Here is an 18,446-nt window from a genome sequence, read left to right as displayed (position 1 = left end):
GCCAGATTAAGAACAGAAAGAGCAATGTCAGAAGACTAGAGGCTGAGATGAAGTGGAAGTGGGAAGATGTGAATTTTAGGAGAAAAGCAATTTTTGGAATTGGAGCAGAGATAGAAGTTTTACAGATTGAGTAAAATATTGGAAAGACCTGGTTTACAAAATAGTCATTGTGCTGTAAAAATGCGTTGTAAATCATTTATTTAAAAATCGTGATTTATTCATTTTCCCATAGAAATAGTGTTTTAGAAGTTAGTGTCCTAGGCAAGCTCACATGTATGAAATACTACACATTTGCATTGAAAAATTGTAATACATATCCACACAAATATGTATATGAAAAATAAAATAGAGATTTAAAATTATTTTAAGTTGATGTTTGAAAAGATGCTGAGTTAGATAAGAAAAAGGAGATAAGTGGAAACCTATTTTTATAACAGTTTTATTGAGATTACGTATCATAAAATTTACCCTTTTCAGTTGTATAATTGAGTGATTTTTGGCATATTCACAAGGTTTTACAACCATCATTACTATCTAGTTGAAAGACATTGTCATCACCCCAAAAAAGAAACTCCATACCCATTAACAGTCAATCCTCCTTTCCACCTTCCCTTCCAGCTCCCAAAAACCACTTATATTTCTGTATCTATGGATTTTCCTACTCTGGATATTTCATATAAATGGCATCATACAATACGTGGTCTTTTGTGTCTGGCTCCTTTCACTTAGCATAATCTTTTCAAGATTCATCAATATTTTAGCATGTTTCATTACTTCATTTCCTTTTTTTTTTTGAGACGAGTCTCACTCTGTTGCCCAGGCTGTAGTGCAGTGGCGCAATCTCGGCTCACTGCAAGCTCCGCCTCCCGGGTTCATGCCATTATCCTGCCTCAGCCTCTCCGAGTAGCTGGGACTACAGGCGCCCACCACCATGCCCGGCTAATCTTTTTGTATTTTTAGTAGAGACGGGGTTTCACCGTGGTCTCGATCTCCTGACCTCGTGATCCGCCTGCCTCGGCCTTCCAAAGTGCTGGGATTACAAGCGTGAGCCACCGCGCCCGGCCCTTTTTTTTTTTTGCAGCAGAATAATAATCCATTATATGGATATACCACATTTTGTTTATATATCATTTGATGGACATTTCTGTTATTTCCATTTTTTGGCTATTGCAAATAGTGCTTCCATGAACATTCATGTACAAATTTTTGTGTGGACATATGTTTTCAGTTCTCCTGGGAGTGGAGTTGTTGGATTATAAGGTAGCCCATGTTTCGCTTTATGAGGAATCACCAAGCTGTTTTCCAAAGTGGCTGCACCATTTTACAATCCCACCAGCAATGTATGAGAGTTCTGTTTCCTCTCATCTTCACCAACACTTGTTATTTTCTATCGTTTTTATTTTAACCACCCTCATGGGTGTAAAGTGGTTGATACCTCATTGCGGTTTTGATTTGCATTTCCCTAGTGGCCAGTGATGTTAAGCATGTTTTCATTTGCTTATTGGCCATTTGTATATCTTTGGAAAAATGTCTGTTCAGGTCTTTTATTCAATTTTTAATTGGGTTATTTGTCTTTTTATTGTTGGAAGGGTTCTTTATGTAGAAAACTATTGAAAGATTGAGCAGTGGGTTGAAGATTTTTTTCTTAAATCTTGTGTATGTGTGAGTGTGTGTGTGTGTGTGTGTGTGTATACTCGGTGAGCATTTCCAAACATTTTAGAGTTTGATAACACTGGTTCTCTAATTTTATTTCCAAACTTACAGCTTTATATTTTTGTGATATAGGTGTATTCATATATTAAATCATTTTTCCTGGGCTTGTTAACCAAAAATCATTTTCAAATCATAAATTCAGAAGTATAAGATGGAATGATGTTGAGAGTGAGCTTAATATCTATACTCCAAATTTTTCAGCTGAGAAAAGATGACAGCAATCAAGCATGCATTACAAAGAGACATTTTTACACCAAATGATGAACGCCTGCTGAGCATTGTGAATGTCTGCAAAGCAGGAAAAAAGAAAAAGAACTGTTTTTTATGTGCCACAGGTGGGTATTTAGTAAGAAAGAGTACTTGTTTTGTATCCTTTTATTATTTAGGAGATATTTCCTCTTTGTTTTGAATATCCTCATTGTCTCTGTAATTGGAAAAATTGTTGGGTCAACACATTCCTAGTTAACACTTGGCTTTGACAGGCTGTTAATTGTTACCAATCTGGTGGCAGTGAAATAGTATCTCATTGTGGTTTTAAATTATATTTCCCTATAATGATGAGATTGAGCATCTTCTCATGAATTTCTTAGTCATTTCATTCTGTTGTCTATGAAATTTACCTGTTTAAGCCTTTTACTTATTTTTCTGTTGTGTTGCTTGTCCTTTTACTGATTTGTACAAGTTCTTTCTATAATCTGGGTATCAACCTTTTGTTGGTTGTATGCATCCCAGTTAGTGGCTTGTCTTTTCACTTTTTATGATGCCTTTTAATGAAATTTATAATTTAAACTAAATGAAATTAATTAATCCTTTATGGCTTTCCCTTTTGGTGTCTTAAAAGATCCTTCCCTGTATCTTTCGTGCAGTCATAAAAATATTTTCCTAAATTCTAAAAGTTTTATAATTTTGCCTTTTACAGTTTAGTCTTAGTTCACCTGTGTCGACATCTGTCATGGTGTGTGTGAGCATTTCTGGTTGTCATCTTATACGTTATTTTTATTTTGTTTTTGTTCTTTATTCCACCTAAATTTTAGAAACAACTTGTTGAGTTTCAGACTTTGTTGGCATTTTGATTGCAATTGTTTTGAACCTGTAGTTCAATTTGGAGAGAACTTGCATTTTTATTGTATTGAATCTTTGTGTCCATGAACATGGTACAGTTGTTTATTTATCTAGGTGTTTTTTAACTTTTTATAAGTTTCATCATTTTCTCTAAAGATTTGGCATGTATATTCTTGGATTTACTCCTGGGTATTGATTTATTCTTAGATTTTATTTGATAGTCATGAAAGCTCTTATTAACATTAATACATTTTAAAATCATATATTGTTAGAATTCTACAATGAATTGTTGATGTTTTATATGGATGTCTATCAATCTTGCCAAACTTTCTTATTCATTCTAATTATTTGTAGACTCTTTGAAAGTAGTGATATTTTTCTTCCTTCCTTTATAGTTTTTGTATCTTTTATTTTTGGTTTAGTTTCCTAGTTAGGACTATCAATACAGTCTCCATCTCAAGGAGAATGACTTCATTTTTAAGCACGGTATTTGGTATAGGGTTTTTATAGCTATCCTTTACAGTGTTAAGTAAGTTCCCTTCTATTCCTGGTTTCTTACACTTTTTTAAAAAATCATGAATGGGTGTTGAATTTTATCAACTGCTTTTTCATATCATTGATATTATCATAAAATTTTCTCCCTTGTTAGTGTAGTGTATAATTATACTTGGTTTTTCAAATGATAAATTGACTTTTTAGAATGACCTCATTCAATTGTAATGTATTTGTATTAGGCCATTCTTGCATTGCTATAAAGAAATTCTTAGGCCAGGAGCAGTGGCTCATGCCTGTAATTCCAGCACTTGGGGAAGCTGAGGTGGGCAGATCGCTGGAGCCCAGGAGTTTAATTAAGACCAGCCTGGGCAACATAGTAAGAACTTTATATATAAATAAATTGTTGCTCTTTGAAATGGTATTTTGCTCTTTCAAGCCTCGCAGACTTTACTTATGTCAATCATTCTTTAGATTTTTACCTCATACTTTTCTTTAAATCTGGTCTGAATTAATTTATAATTAATATATCATTCCCTTATTTTTCAAGGAATCTCCTCTGATCTTCTAGTCTGACTTAGATGCTTCTATTAGGATTCTGTGCTTTCCTCAGTCATAACACTTGTTGCAAAGTATTACACCTCTTTTAGTATCAGCTACTAGGCACCTGAAAGCTATACTTGCAATGAGTGAATGAAGAATGAGTGAAAGGAGTAATATTTCTAATAAAAGTGTGCGTTTTACTCAACAGTGACAACTGAACGCCCTGTGCAGGTTAAGGTGGTCAAAGTCAAGAAATCCGATAAGGGAGATTTCTACAAAAGGCAGATTGCATGGGCCCTTCGAGATCTTGCTGTGGTAGATGCCAAAGATGCTATCAAAGTAGGTTTTTCTCAGTTCTTTGACCTGTGTTCAGAAAGCATCTTTCGTTTTATAACATGGTATTATGTATTCTAAGATGATCTAAAAACAAATTAATATATATGTTTGTTTTCTTATTTTTTTGCTTTTTTTAAGCTATAATTATGTTTGTGCACAAGCTACATAAACTAGAGCAAAATTACCTTGACTGTATACATTTCTGTGTTTAGATTAAGTATAATTTGTATAAAATCTATACATAGTATGGATTTTAAAGTAGTGTGTCATGAGTTTTTTTGCTTGTTTGTTTGTTTAATCAGAATCATGTAACCAAAGTGATCCTTCCTTAGTCTTCATGAGTAAACATAGAATCACCAGCTGGGGCAGCCAGACTGGCCTTTTGAGGCCACCAAGGCTTTGATGTTTGTGGATCAAAAAAAAAAAGAAATGATAGTGGGTTACATACCTTATTTTAAGGAATGTAAATAATAAGATCTATAAAGATATAAACTTACACTTTATAGATAAACCACACTCAAACTCCAAGAAAGTTGATTGATGTGATGATCACATTAAAGGACCACCTATATTCCTGACAGTTAAAAGCTTTTCACAGCAATACCCTTTTTTCAAAGCAATCAAGTAGGCCTCCTTTGATTAAATTAGGTGCTTCCTCCCCCTGGCCCTCTCTCACTCTGCTCTTCATCTTTCTCTGCAGCCCTAACACACCTCCAGAGCACTAGGGAATACTTTGTACCATAACTACTTGTATGTCAGTGGGACTAACTTAATAGCAAGGCTTACACTAGTGAAACTACAGGTGCTCTTTGACTCTACAAATCTCATACATTTACTAAAAAGGCACAAAGTAAAAACAACAAAAAACAAAAAAACTGCCTGTGTAAAGCAATCTGATAAAATAAAATTCTGATTTTACCCTTACTTTGGTACAAACCTCCAAGGATCAAAAATCTGGACAAAATGACAGGTAGTTGAGTTGGGTGCAAAAAAATGAAGTAAGAACAATTTGAGGAAAGCCCTCTATATCTGTATAGTTCAGATTTCTTCCAAATGTAAATGATGCCTTTTCTTTAAGTATTCTAGGCTTACTGGCCCTTTGCTTTATCCCTAAGGAGCACCCAATGCTTAGAAAAATGTGAAATGTAGAAACTGGATTTGACAGAAATTTAGAAAGATGGAGATTGGAAAGAAAATTATAATGGGATGTTTAAAAATAATTTAGGCCAGGCGTGGTGGCTCATGCCTGTAATCCTAACACTTTGGGAGGCTGAGGCTGGTGGATTGCCTGAGCTCAGGAGTTCAAGACCAGCCTGTGTAACACGGTGAAACCCTGTCTCTACTAAAATACAAAAAATTAGCCAGGCATGGCAGCACGCACCTGTAGTCCCAGCTACTTGGGAGGCTGAGGCAGGAGAATTGCTTGAATCTGGGAGGCAGAGGTTGCAGTGAGTCGAGATCGTGCCACTGCACTCTAGCCTGGGCAACAGAGTGAGACTCTGTCTCCACAAAAAAAAAAAAAAAAAAACTTTTATAAGTAATTTTATTGCCATGGGGAGGGATCAAGAGTGGAAACTTTTCTGGTTGTTTTCTGTTTAAGACAAAACACTTTAAGGGCTTTCAAAACTGCACCTTTATTAAAAAACATTTTTCTCTTCAGTAGTTTTGCACTTTGTAACCCTGTTGACTTGCATAATTCAGTAACATTGCTGAATGCTTATTTGAATGCATTCTCGCAGCTGATGCCTCTTGCCAACTTGCTTAATGGAATTTTTTTTTTTTGCATTTTTTGTAGGCACCTTGGTGTGTGTACGCTATATATGGATATAAAACATAAAATTTTTATATATAACTTAACATTAGCCATTTAGTATCACACATTGATTTGTGTGAGTGTTGCCACTGGAGCACTCAGCTTCTTTTATGGTATTATGGGAAATATTCCCAGGGAAGAGATTATTTCCCATCAAGTTTCATATTAGTTGCCAATACTCTTGTTGTATTTTTTTGTAAGTAATAATGCAATTACCTTTTCATTGTAAATGCAGGTTTTAAATTTTTGATGCTTCAATTCTGTTTATTAAGCTATAAATTGAACTAATTAGTAGTTCCATGCTGCTGTAATATGATTGTTGTACCAAAGGTCAAGTCCTGATTCCTGAGATACTCCAGTTCTTCACAGTGAAAGTCTGATTAACTTCCCTTACTTTAATGTATTTACATTTCCCCCAAATAACACTTTAAATGAATCAAATATATTATTATTCTTTTACCCTGTAGAACATTAAGAATATTTGAGCCTATTTTTTAATTCTTTGGATGTGAAGTATACATCCATAAGTTTGTTTGTTTGTTTGCTTGTTTGTTTTGAGACAGGGTCTCACTCTGTCACCCAGGCTGGAGTGCAGTGGCACAATCTTGGCTCACTGCAGCCTCCACCTTCCAGGCTCAAGCCATCCTCCCACCTTAGCCTCCCAGGTAGCTGGGACTACACGTACATGCCACTACACCCGGCTAATTTTTGTGTTTTTTGTAGAGAAGGGTTTTGCCATGTTGCCCAGGCCGGTCTCAAATTCCTGGGTTCAATCAATCTACCCACCTTGGCCTCTCAAAGTGCTAGGATTACAGGTGTGAGCCACCAGGCCCAGCCTGTTTTTTTATATAATAGTCAAGTAGTTCTATTCATTCAAGGGAGAAATATTAGCCTGATGTGGATTATTGCTGTAACGTGGCTTAAGAGACTTGTAGAAAGTATAGTGTAACTCTCTCAGATTGGTTGAGCTTCTTTATCACATGAAAGAACTTTAGGCCAGGAACAGGGCTCATGCCTGTGATGCCAGCACTTTGGGAGGCCGAAGCAGGAGGAACAACTGGATAATATGGGGATATCTTGTCTCTACAAAAAAATTTAAAAATTAGGCATGCTGGTATGTGTCCGTGGGCCCAGCTACTCAGGAGGCTGAGGTTGGGAGGATTGCCTGAGCCCAGGAGGTGGAGGCTGCAGTGAACCATGATTGCACCACTGCATTGTAGCCTTGGCAACAAAGTGAGACCCTGTCTCAAAAAAATAAAGAACTTTGAGACCTAGCAGCACTTTTCGCTTTTGAGATATCTTTTATCATTCCTTATTTTCAAAATAGAAAATAATTAGGAGCAATCTCTGCTTTTCACCTCAGTTCTTAGAAAGTACACCAGGATATACATTGCATTTTTCTCAAGTTTTATACTTAGAAGATATAGTCCTTATTAGGGAGTTAGTGTCCAATTATGGTTTCAAATAGTGGTACATTATTAAAGAAAATGTATAACTAAAACTCTATAGGCAATTTAAAAAGAAAAATTAGGTCCATGTCAAAGCTAGAGACCATTGTCATCTTACTGTTGAGGAAGCTAAGCCACAAAGCCATTAATGCATCCTATACTTCTACTCATAGACCTAAAGGGCATAGGGAGAAAATGACCACAACAGTATGTTGTTTTTTCTTCCAGCTTCTTTGGGGTGGTAAACTTTTTGCTATGAATTGAATTCTCCAAACTCTTCCCTTCCAGTTGCTTAGCTGATTTTTAATACCCTTCATTTTCCAAAAACAGCATAAATTCCTTTTTTTAATGCAGATTTTACATTAACAATGTAAAAGGATGTGATCAAAAATAGTATCTTTTGTATATTTTTATTTTAGGAAAATCCTGAATTTGATTTACACTTCGAAAAAATATATAAATGGGTTGCCAGCAGCACTGCTGAAAAGAATGCATTTATTTCATGCATTTGGAAATTGAATCAGCGATATCTCCGGAAGAAAATTGATTTTGTCAATGTTAGCTCACAGCTTTTGGAAGGTAAAGTTAAATAAAAATGTATATGTAAAATCAATTATATCTTTAAGTGAATATATAATTTGACATCATTCAAATTAATTAGAATACTGAATTATCTTATTGTAAAAGAACTTTAAAATAATTTTTCTTACTGCAGAAATTATGCTTTATTGTAGAATATTAATACATTATGATAAATAAAAACCATTTATTCTTCAGCGATAACTACTGTTAGCACTTTGTTAGATATTCGTCTAGTCTTTTTCCTATGCATAAACACCTTTTTAAGATAAAGAAATTTACATTATGTTTTCTAACATACTTTTTCATATAATGTATCATGAGCATTTTTCATGTTATTGAATACTTACCCCAACATTATTTTCAGTAGCACCATAGTATTCCATTATATGGATATACCATGTTATTTAACTAATCATTTATTTTTAAATTTTCCAATCTTTGCTTCTTTTAAACAGCTCTGGATAAATATCCTTGTAGCAGTATTTTTGTACAGAGGGTAGATGTAGTGGTTAAGAACATAGCTCTAGAGTCAGACTTCTTGGGTTCAAATCCTGGCTTTGCCACTAACTAGCTATATGACTTTGCATTGATACTTACTCTCTATGTTTCAGTTTCCTTTATCTCAGAACTAGAGATAATAATAGTATCTACCTCATAGGGTTGTTATGAGGATTAAATTACTTAATATATGAACATAGTAAGAACAGTGCCAGGTACATAGTAAGTGCTCAGTAAATATTAGCTATTATTATGTTACCAGTATAAAATCCTTAGACATGAAGGTTATTAGAATATTTTTGATCAATATATCTTCAGGAATGTTACTATGCATCATTTTGTGTTACAAGACAAAAACTCTACCATTAATTAGTGAAAATATGAGATTTTCTCTACTTTTAAAATTTCTTTCCTAAAGATAAAAACATTGTAAGATAGCACTTAGTAATTAGTGAGCCTGCTGCTGATTTTAGGCTTGATGCTTGGCACTGGCAGAAACAAGTCACATATGTCAGGCACCAGTAGTGCTGGTCTTATATAGGAATCCCCAGGGTTGCCATCTCACCAACACTAGTCCCCAATATCTTGGTAACTGAGTGTGTTGAGGGAATGACCTTCAAGAAATTTATGGTAACTTTTCATGCCTTGAATTGTGGTTTAATTTGCTTTGAATGGCTTTTATTTTTTTACCATTTCAGGGTTGAACATTCTGATGAGTCAGTGATTCAGTGATTCACAAGCTTGCTGTTCTGTCTTCAAATATTATGCATTTCCAGATGCTATTTATTGTGTAAGATGATTTTAAACCAGTATATTTCAGGACAGTCATATAGAAAAATACATACCCTACCTAGATCTGCCTCATTAAGAAATACTACCAAAATCAGTGAGAAGAGTATTACTGTTTTTGAAAATGAAGTGTCTAACTTAAAAAAAAAAAAAGCATTCAATTTTTCAGGCCATAAAACAGGAGTATAGACATGTTCATGTTTATAAACATTAACCCTAATTGAGATCGATTTTAAGAATACTGAGAAGATCCTTAAGGATCTCGTTTTGAAAATCACTTGCTATAGACGTCAATAACTCTTGCTTTGGTTTAGTGGAGTTCAGGGAATAGCTTCATTAATGTCTACAAACTTGTTTTATGGGCCTTGAAATCACAGCCTTTAATTCCCATTAAAAAAAATAAATGTCTCTAAGTTTTGAGTGATGTTAGAAAACAAATAAAAAATTATTACCACCCCAATTTAAGAGCTCAATAATTAAGTAAGACTATTTTGATTATAAATGCTAGCAGTGGCAACTTGGTAGTTTTTATTGTTGATAATTGAATATGTAAGTTAAATAATGGGGCTCCTCAGCAGAATATGGTTTGTAAAAGAGGACTTTTCAACAGTTGAAGTAGATTGAAGTTTTTATTTGGCCTTTTTTTTCATTCTTTTACTTGCAACCAGCTTTTAAAAAAAAAAAAATCTTTGACTTGAATCCTTAAATGCTGGCTTGAACTGTTAATTTTGTGTGATTTTTTACTTGCCTCAATCTTGTCCTTTCTAACCGTGTTTTGTGACTAATCCTCTGTGAGGGAGTGTCTGGATAAAGCTTTTGGGCCTTGAGTAACATAACTAGACTAAATGCATGAGTCACAACTGACCTAAATATAATCCCCAGGAAATGATTAGTTTCCCAGGTTTCTCCTCTAAGGGTTAGTTAGTACTGTTTCTTAAAAGACCAAGAGAAATTAGAAAGATAAATATATTTGTAGTCACTATCAGAAAGTGAATAAGAAAAATGAGCACGGCAAATTTAGCTTCTTATGGATCTTTCCACTTGGTAGTTGATTTGGCTGTCTTTTGAACTTTAACGTGAAGTTCAAATGAGATATGGGTAGTATTTAAAAAATTTAAACCTGTTTACTTTTCTACCCAGCTAATATTCTTTGCTTACTTTCCTCTGCTTTTTTCATACTTTTTACTCTCCAGAACTGCCTAAAGTTACAGAAGGTGCGTAACACCTTTTCTTCTATTCCATATGTTTTTATTAGTTGCCTTTGTTGTATACCGTTGGTTGTATGTTTTATGAAATTATGTACCAGGACAAATTTATTTTAAAAATCTACATAGTAATAAAATTAATGATAGTATTTATTGTTGGCTTTCAAAGGACATATCATTAGAAAATACTTCTGAAGCAGTTAATTATAATCATGTAAAATATTTGTTTAAGTCTACTTGTGTAACGACCTGTACAGAATGATTTGGGCAGTCCCTGCCCCCTAGTGGCTAATAAACAGTCACACATGACAGCTGAACTTTTTCACAATGAGCTAAATGGATTCATTGAGAGGACAAGATCGGTAATATCTCTCTAAAGAACTTATATACTAAAATTTGTAATTGCCTGTACCAAAAGTTTTAGTCTCCTTTTTGTTCTGGGACAAATGAACATATTTCAGGTCATGCTGAATGTAAATATTCATTTTCCTATAAAATAATGAATACTAAAAGCATCCAGAGTTTATGATTTAAATCATGCCCCATTAAGTCTGTGAAATTGCTAACTTTATTTAGAGTGATAAAACAATATCTTAGGAGTTAAAAATGATTTTTCATTTTACCTCTCCTAACCTCAAGCTTTATATACAGTGCTCACATGCTAGTGTATTTCCTCAAAAAAAAAAAAAATGAACTGAAACATCTAGAAAGCATTTCAGATTTGACCTCTTGGTCTTTTGTTATAAAGCATGAAGCCTGTTTAACTTTTTATAATTTCAAACAGCCATGTTGTTGTTGCTCTTACATTAGAGTTATTGAGAAAGCTGTAACTTATCTTTAGAAATGTTATCAATGCATGTGAAATTTTTTTAAGCAAAGAAATGGAAAATTCAGTTAATATTCTAGTGACCAAAATAAATTATGGATTATAGATACATTTTTCATTTTAATTAAAAAGTATTTGGCAAAAATATACATACTGAAGATGAAAGTAACAAAAGTAACAAAAGAAAAATTTCACCTGGGGAAAAAAAGGAAAGCAAATTGTTTTTGTGTGTACTGAATTCATAGTCATTGTTTTGTTAGAGCAACAGCCACATCAGGTACGAAAAAATGCTTAGGTTTGTTTCCACCTGTTTTTGTGTTTTGTTTTTACATTTTAGCTTAATTGTATTTTGGGAAATTGTGGTGAAAGCCTGTTTTAACACTTGTAAGTTAGTGCATTAGACTGCATGCTTTTTATTTATTTTTTAGGACTTTATTTCATTAACATATGAAATTATAACAATAAAGTTTGATTTTTTCATATCATTTGAATCATTCTTTCCTCTTTTTCAGCTGCTAAATGTGACCTGTGCTTATAACTATACCTAGCTATATGTATTATGTTATAGTCTTTTCTACTTTTTTGACTATTTTACTTTGAATTTTTACCCTCTTTAAGAATCTGTTCCAAGTGGAGAAAATCAGAGTGTGACAGGAGGTGATGAAGAAGTAGTAGATGAATACCAAGAGTTAAATGCAAGAGAAGAACAGGATATTGAAATAATGATGGAAGGCTGTGAATATGCAATCTCAAATGCGGAAGCCTTTGCAGAAAAATTGTCCAGAGAGCTGCAGGTGCTAGATGGGGTAAGACTTTCTTGAAATCTATGAATAAGTGATGTATAGTGGATTGAGAAGGCTAATGATATTCATATTATACTACCTCAGCACTTAAGCCTTTATAGTGTGTTATTGCCATCTTTATCTATAAGCACATTACCAGCTGCCATCAGTCTTTTACTGTTCTTGTTCAAAAGATGAACTATTCCTATTAAGCCGATGAAGACAGTTGGCTGAGATTCTGGATTTGGGGAGGTTCTTGATATGAAGTGATGGAAGTAAAAACTAGGCCAGAGAACATCTTGGGAGCTGATTCGCTCAGCCTCTGAAACATGTCTGAATAGTTTAGTGCCAAAGAATAGCATTTGTGTGTATGTGTGTGGTTTGAAAAAAATAAAAATAGGGATGAAGTATAAAGAGAGAAATGTGGCTGAAATATGTGACTCATTTACCAAAGAAGAGTGAAGTGAATGTGGTGAAAACAGGAGAGCCAGAGAAAAAGATCTGTGACTTCTCTGCTAAAATGTTTTAGAATAGAGCTTTTTGTTTTGTGTGTACTTTTTGAGTGTAATTCAAATGCACAGCACCTGCTGGGTGCAGTGGTTCACACCTGTAGTCTCAACACTTTGGGAGGCTGAGGCGAGCGGATCACCTGAGGTCAGGAATTCGAGACGAGCCTGGCCAACATGGCAAAACCACATCTCTACTAAAAAAAAAAAAAAAAATAGCCAGACATGGTGGCATGCTCCTGTGGTCCCAGCTACTTGGGAGGCTGAGGCACAAGAATCACTTGAACCTGGAAGACAGAGGTTGCCGTGAACTGAGATCGTGCCACTGTATTCCAGCTTGGGTGACAGAGTGACACTCTGTCTCAAAACAAAACAGAACAAAAAAAAAATCAAACGCACAGCATCTCTTATGCTAGAGTAATCTAAAATCATTTGGGTTTGTTCTGGTTTTAAGAAAAGGTAAGCATTTAAGAAATCCCTCAGAGGATAAGGAACATTTTAAAGACTTAAATTTTTGTGTTGTATACGTGAAAGGTACAGAAGTTATGGGGTCTGACTCAGGCCCAGAGAGATTATATGAATAGTCCAAGCTTACAAGTTTACAGAGCTCACTGAAAGCAAAGCCTAGAAATGATTTTAAGATGTTAAGGAAGAAATTATCCTGGGGAGATTCAAACCCCAGCTCTGTTACTTAAGAGATGTCAGTGGCTTCTGAACCCTGCTGACTCTTAAAGTCGTATTGCACTTACATTTTATTTACTGTGGATAGTATATAAATAACGTGTGAAACCACAGCGTCAGCTGTACAGTGATATTCTTTAAATTTCTGGTCCAAGTTTTTCATCGTACCATGTTACTTGCCTTCTTAATATGGCTTAGTGATTTATACTTTTTGTTCTAATTAATATTGTATATGTGTTCCAAGTCAGCATATTGCTTTGCAGTTTAATTTTGGATTTGGCAGTTTCCTTATTTCAGGGAATTCAGAATCAATAGTCAGAATCATTTAGAAAATAGTGATAAGGGGATGGTGGTTTGTTACTGCTTTGCCTGGGGAAGGAAAAAAAACAGTAGAGAAAAGGAAAAAGATGATAGAAGGAGCTATCTATCGGCCATATGGTCTTCTACATCCTGTTACTAATTCCCATCATACTACAGTTATAAATTAGTTTCGTATATCCTTCAGAGTCTGGTATACAACTGCTGCTTTCTCAACTAAGATATCACATAGGTGATTATGCTTTTATTTAGGGTTTCACATAGGTGTTAAGAAAATTTCTAGCTGGTAGAATTGGAGGAAATGTTAGAGATAACATGGCCTAATGCCTCCTAAATGTACAGAAATGAGAATGTGCCGTTACTAATGATACTTTCTGGCACCTTACTTGTGCATTCTGGAGCCTTACTTGTGCAGTCTGTGGAAATATAAAATCCTAAGGCATGGTCCCTAACATTGATACAGAGGCAAGTGTACCTGCATGAAATACTGTGTAAAACATGGAAGAACATAAAGTGATAAACTAAAGTAGATGTGTAGATATATATCAACTTTTGTTACGCTACTTTCAAGGAAATTTAGCAACATTTCACCTTTATTCTTTTACACATTTAAATAACATGAAGTGTGTTTTTTGTTTGTTTGTTTGTTTGGTCTTTAACTTTGTAGGCTAACATCCAGTCCATCATGGCATCTGAAAAACAAGTCAACATCCTGATGAAATTGCTAGATGAGGCTCTAAAGGAGGTAGATCAGATTGAATTGAAACTGAGCAGTTATGAGGAAATGCTCCAAAGTGTAAAAGAACAAATGGATCAGATCTCTGAAAGCAACCACCTAATTCATCTTAGTAACACTAATAATGTAAAACTCCTATCTGAGATAGAGTTCCTTGTGGTAAGTATGATCATAAATTACCAACAAAAAAAAAAACTAGTGATGATATATAAAACCCATTTGTAAACATTTTCTAATTTCCTTGTGAGAACAGGATTTAAAATAATTCCAGAGACCTAATGATAGGACTGAGTAGCATCTTGCCTGTAAATTTCCCAAAATTACACATGCAAATGGTATGTTTGCATATATTCTAGAACCACATGGACTTGGCCAAAGGTCATATAAAGGCCCTTCAGGAAGGAGATCTTGCTTCTTCCAGAGGCATTGAGGCCTGCACCAATGCTGCTGATGCCCTTCTGCAGTGCATGAATGTAGCTCTTCGACCAGGTATGATCATTAGAAATGACAAAAATGTGACCAAGAATCTGAGACTAAGCCTGTAACTTGTTATAAAGGTTTTGACAAGAAATACATGAGACAAGTGGTTTAGGGTTACATTATTAGCTATTCAAGTTTCACTGATTTCCCAACTTATTTCTATTGATACTAGGAACTTTTTTACTTCAGTTCCTCCTTCTAATTGTCCTCAATGACTGTAGTCAACACCATGATCTTTATTTAGTACTACCCACAGAACCCAGCAGAAAGTAGGTGCTTTGGTTAGACCAGAGGCAATTATTTCAAAACTTGAGTGTCTGTCAGAATCCCTAGAGGTCTTCTTAAAAACATAGATTGCCTGGCCCCAGTCCCAGATTCAGCAGATCTGGGCCGAGATTTTAGAATCCACATTTCTAACAGTTCCCAGGTGATGGTGAGGCAAGACCACACTTTGAGAACCACTGTGAAATCCCATTTTTCTCCTGCTTAACTTTTATCAAGTAAATGAATACACCCATAAAACTTTCGGGTTCTTCAAAACGTTAGATATGTTTAATGTTCCATTAAACATCAAGGAAATCTTTTTACCCATTAAACTGGTCACAAAATGTCATTCTGTCTCAGGCCATGACATGCTTCTGGCAGTCAAACAGCAACAGCAGCGATTCAGTGATTTGCGAGAGCTTTTTGCCCGGAGACTGGCCAGTCACCTCAACAATGTTTTTGTTCAACAGGTAATTTTATTTTATTATTAAAACGAGCATGTTCCTATAGCTTATTTATGTATTATCTTAACCTTACATTTCCACAAAAATGTTAATATGTTTAATTGGGGTTGCAGTCAATTCCTTCACATATTTGATTTTAAGATTTTGAAATAGGTGCCTCTTTGCTCATAGATGTACTTTGGGCCTCAGCTGCCTCTTTTGGTAGACAGTCTAGTTCCTTTCAGCTGATGCTCTCTGATTCTAGAAATCAAGTAACTACGCATATGAATTGCATATACTACTTAGATATTTTTATTTATAAAAGTAAGTCCAAACTTGTTAGATGTTTACTATTGGACCTGTTTTATTTTTCAGTATTTTGAGGTGAGACTCAGGACTTGATTCAGTGTTTTAAATGTTTTGTAAGTTCTGTGTACTTAGTACATAGTATAATTGTTAAGAAAATGACTGTAGCTCAACTGCAAACTCCAGTTGATCTAATCTTCATATAAATGCTTTACCTATATTTTTATATGGAAAAGGATGTTATAATTAAGAGTGTGGTAATAATATTGCTATTAATAATATTAAGAGTACCTTTGAGGGATTTGAATAAAAGCCATTTTAATATCTAATATAATAAATTAGATTTCTTATTTTTTCATCTCTTTTAAAAGTCCCTTTTATTTTGAGTTATTGAATGACAAAAATTGGGGGGATATCTTGTTCATCAAGAAATACTGCCTGAAAACAATGGATTTTTACTTTATTTTCACTTTGCAATATTCTAAAACAAATGTATTTACTATATTTTATTTCTAATTAGTTTACTCAGGCCCTCCTTCAACTCTATAACAGGTCCTACTTTCTTTCGGTTCCTGTGAGTACATCAAATTTGGCTCAAGCTTCTCTGATTCTGTTTTTTTTCCTATAAAGTTTGCTAAACTTAACAGCAGCAGAATCTTTACAGATTATAACTTACTGATTTAAGCTACCTGTTAACCACATTTGTAGCAGTTTTTAAATGTCCCATAGTAGAGACTATTTTGGCCAAGAAAGCATTTAATCTCATTCTGCTTGCTTTTCTTTCTGTCATTTTTTCACTCACTTCATTTAGTAATATTACTCCTTCATTTAGTGATAGTAGTAATATTAATCCTTCATTTATTTAGTATTGCCAGGTGATTGAGGTACATACCAGACATTGACTTGGGATAAATGAGAGACCAATCCTGTCCTCAAGTAGTTCACAGTCTAGGGAAGGGAGACAAACAAATAATATACTTAAGAGGGATAAATGTTATGAGAGTGAGACTGTGGGAGCATAAAGGAAGACCACCTAACTAAAAGCACGGTAGGGAGAATCAGAGAGATTCCCTTAACATTCCACTTGACTGAAAAGTGCCGAGAAAATACAAGCTTAAATGTCACATAGGAAATACTAATTCATGTTTTTCTTAGGTAGTTACTTCAATAACATCTATTTCTATACAATTCCTTAGTTTTTAAAAATGACACTGTTGACAATTATGTTATCCACATTTGTTAGATAGTATTGAAAATACCAGCCAGTAAACAATAGTCTTTTCTGTACCCTTAATTGTTGTAACATGCAGTTATTTGTGATTTTGCTTCTTGCCTTGTAAACTAATGGCTTCGTTTAAAATGAATGCTTCCCATTTCTGAAAAGCTAATATGTGTTATTACATGTGAGTGATGCATGTTAAAAACCAGAATGCTGCAACAACCTGGGATGTGCCAAAAAAGGTGGAAGAAGATCTCCCACACATAAGAAAGAGATTTTCTTAGTGTTGCATTCAGTGCACCAGGTCACCTAGCAAAATTGTTGAGAAACATGGATATTTCTATTCCTGGTAGGGGGACAAGCTGGGAAAATTGATTAATATGGTACACCTCTTTGGCAATCACAGAATTTTCATTGTATGCTTATTATGTACTCACTGTCTACCATATGTAAGAATAAGAAATAGTTCCTACCCTCAAGATGCTTGTAAGAAGGAATTAAAACTAATGTACTTACTCTTTGTAAGGAGTTAAGACTAATGTACATTAGCAATGTATGTAATAAATTGCTAATTGTAGAACTGTGGACTGTAAGTGCTAAAAAGGTTTAATCAAAAGTGAGTTTATTGAGAATTTAAGGAGTCAGATATGGAAGGAATTGCAGATAAGGTAGGACTTGAATGAGTCCATGCAATACAGTTTATAGCAAATGTATAGTTACAACATTTACAAATATTGTACTGAAGAATCCAGTGAAAATAATCTATTGACAATATAACAGTAATTTCAAAGCATTGATTCTCAGTCTTTTTAAAATTCACAAATTAGTAAAATTAAAAGAAATAAAATTCGGAGACTGACCAAATCACCAATTTTTTTATTTTACCAAATAAAGACCTTTAAAAAGAAATACTAATGTCTACTTTCATTATCTTTTCATTTTAAAAAAGACATTTTAGCACTAAATAAGAATTTCCTTTCAGATTTTAAAAATTAATACATTTACCTTTATGAAGGACTCACTTCTTTCATTGTACTTTTTCTTATTGCTATAGGCCAGGAAAAACATCTTGCATTTGGGAATCACTGATCCAGAGCATGCTATCTGTGATGCAACTTTCCTATTAATACTTCCGTGTTATCTATACTTCAGTGAAACTTGAAGTGTATTTTAATATAATACTCACTGTAATATGAGAGTAATGTTACATAAAGAGTAGTTAGCTTCTTTTAGATCTTTCAGATCTTACACACTCAACTTCCCCTGAAATTATAGGCTCTTGCCCATAATTTTTACATTTACTAGGGATTTGTGTATCTACAAAGATCAGGTATGAGAATCTGGTCAGTTTACACTAATTAGGATTATGATATTAAAAACAGTCAAATTAAGGCTAATGAAATT

At 34.2% G+C, this 18,446-nt stretch overlaps 1 protein-coding gene across 1 annotated transcript in view; it reads left to right on the top strand.

Moving 5' to 3' along the window:
- The window catches only part of EXOC1 (exocyst complex component 1), a gene marked incomplete at its 5' end in the record, with an annotated part of 51,601 nt that overhangs the window by 2,738 nt on the left and 30,417 nt on the right, over positions 1-18,446 (top strand). Inside the window, 8 exon segments of the mRNA NM_001133207.1 lie at positions 1,915-2,048; positions 4,019-4,149; positions 7,827-7,986; positions 10,470-10,490; positions 11,926-12,113; positions 14,262-14,489; positions 14,687-14,819; positions 15,435-15,544. Of these exon segments, the coding sequence (NP_001126679.1) occupies positions 1,925-2,048; positions 4,019-4,149; positions 7,827-7,986; positions 10,470-10,490; positions 11,926-12,113; positions 14,262-14,489; positions 14,687-14,819; positions 15,435-15,544 (1,095 nt within the window).

Source organism: Pongo abelii, chromosome 3, assembly GCF_028885655.2.
Source record: "Pongo abelii isolate AG06213 chromosome 3, NHGRI_mPonAbe1-v2.0_pri, whole genome shotgun sequence".
Taxonomy (NCBI): Eukaryota; Metazoa; Chordata; class Mammalia; order Primates; family Hominidae; genus Pongo; species Pongo abelii.
This window is presented reverse-complemented; position numbering and strand designations above follow the sequence as displayed.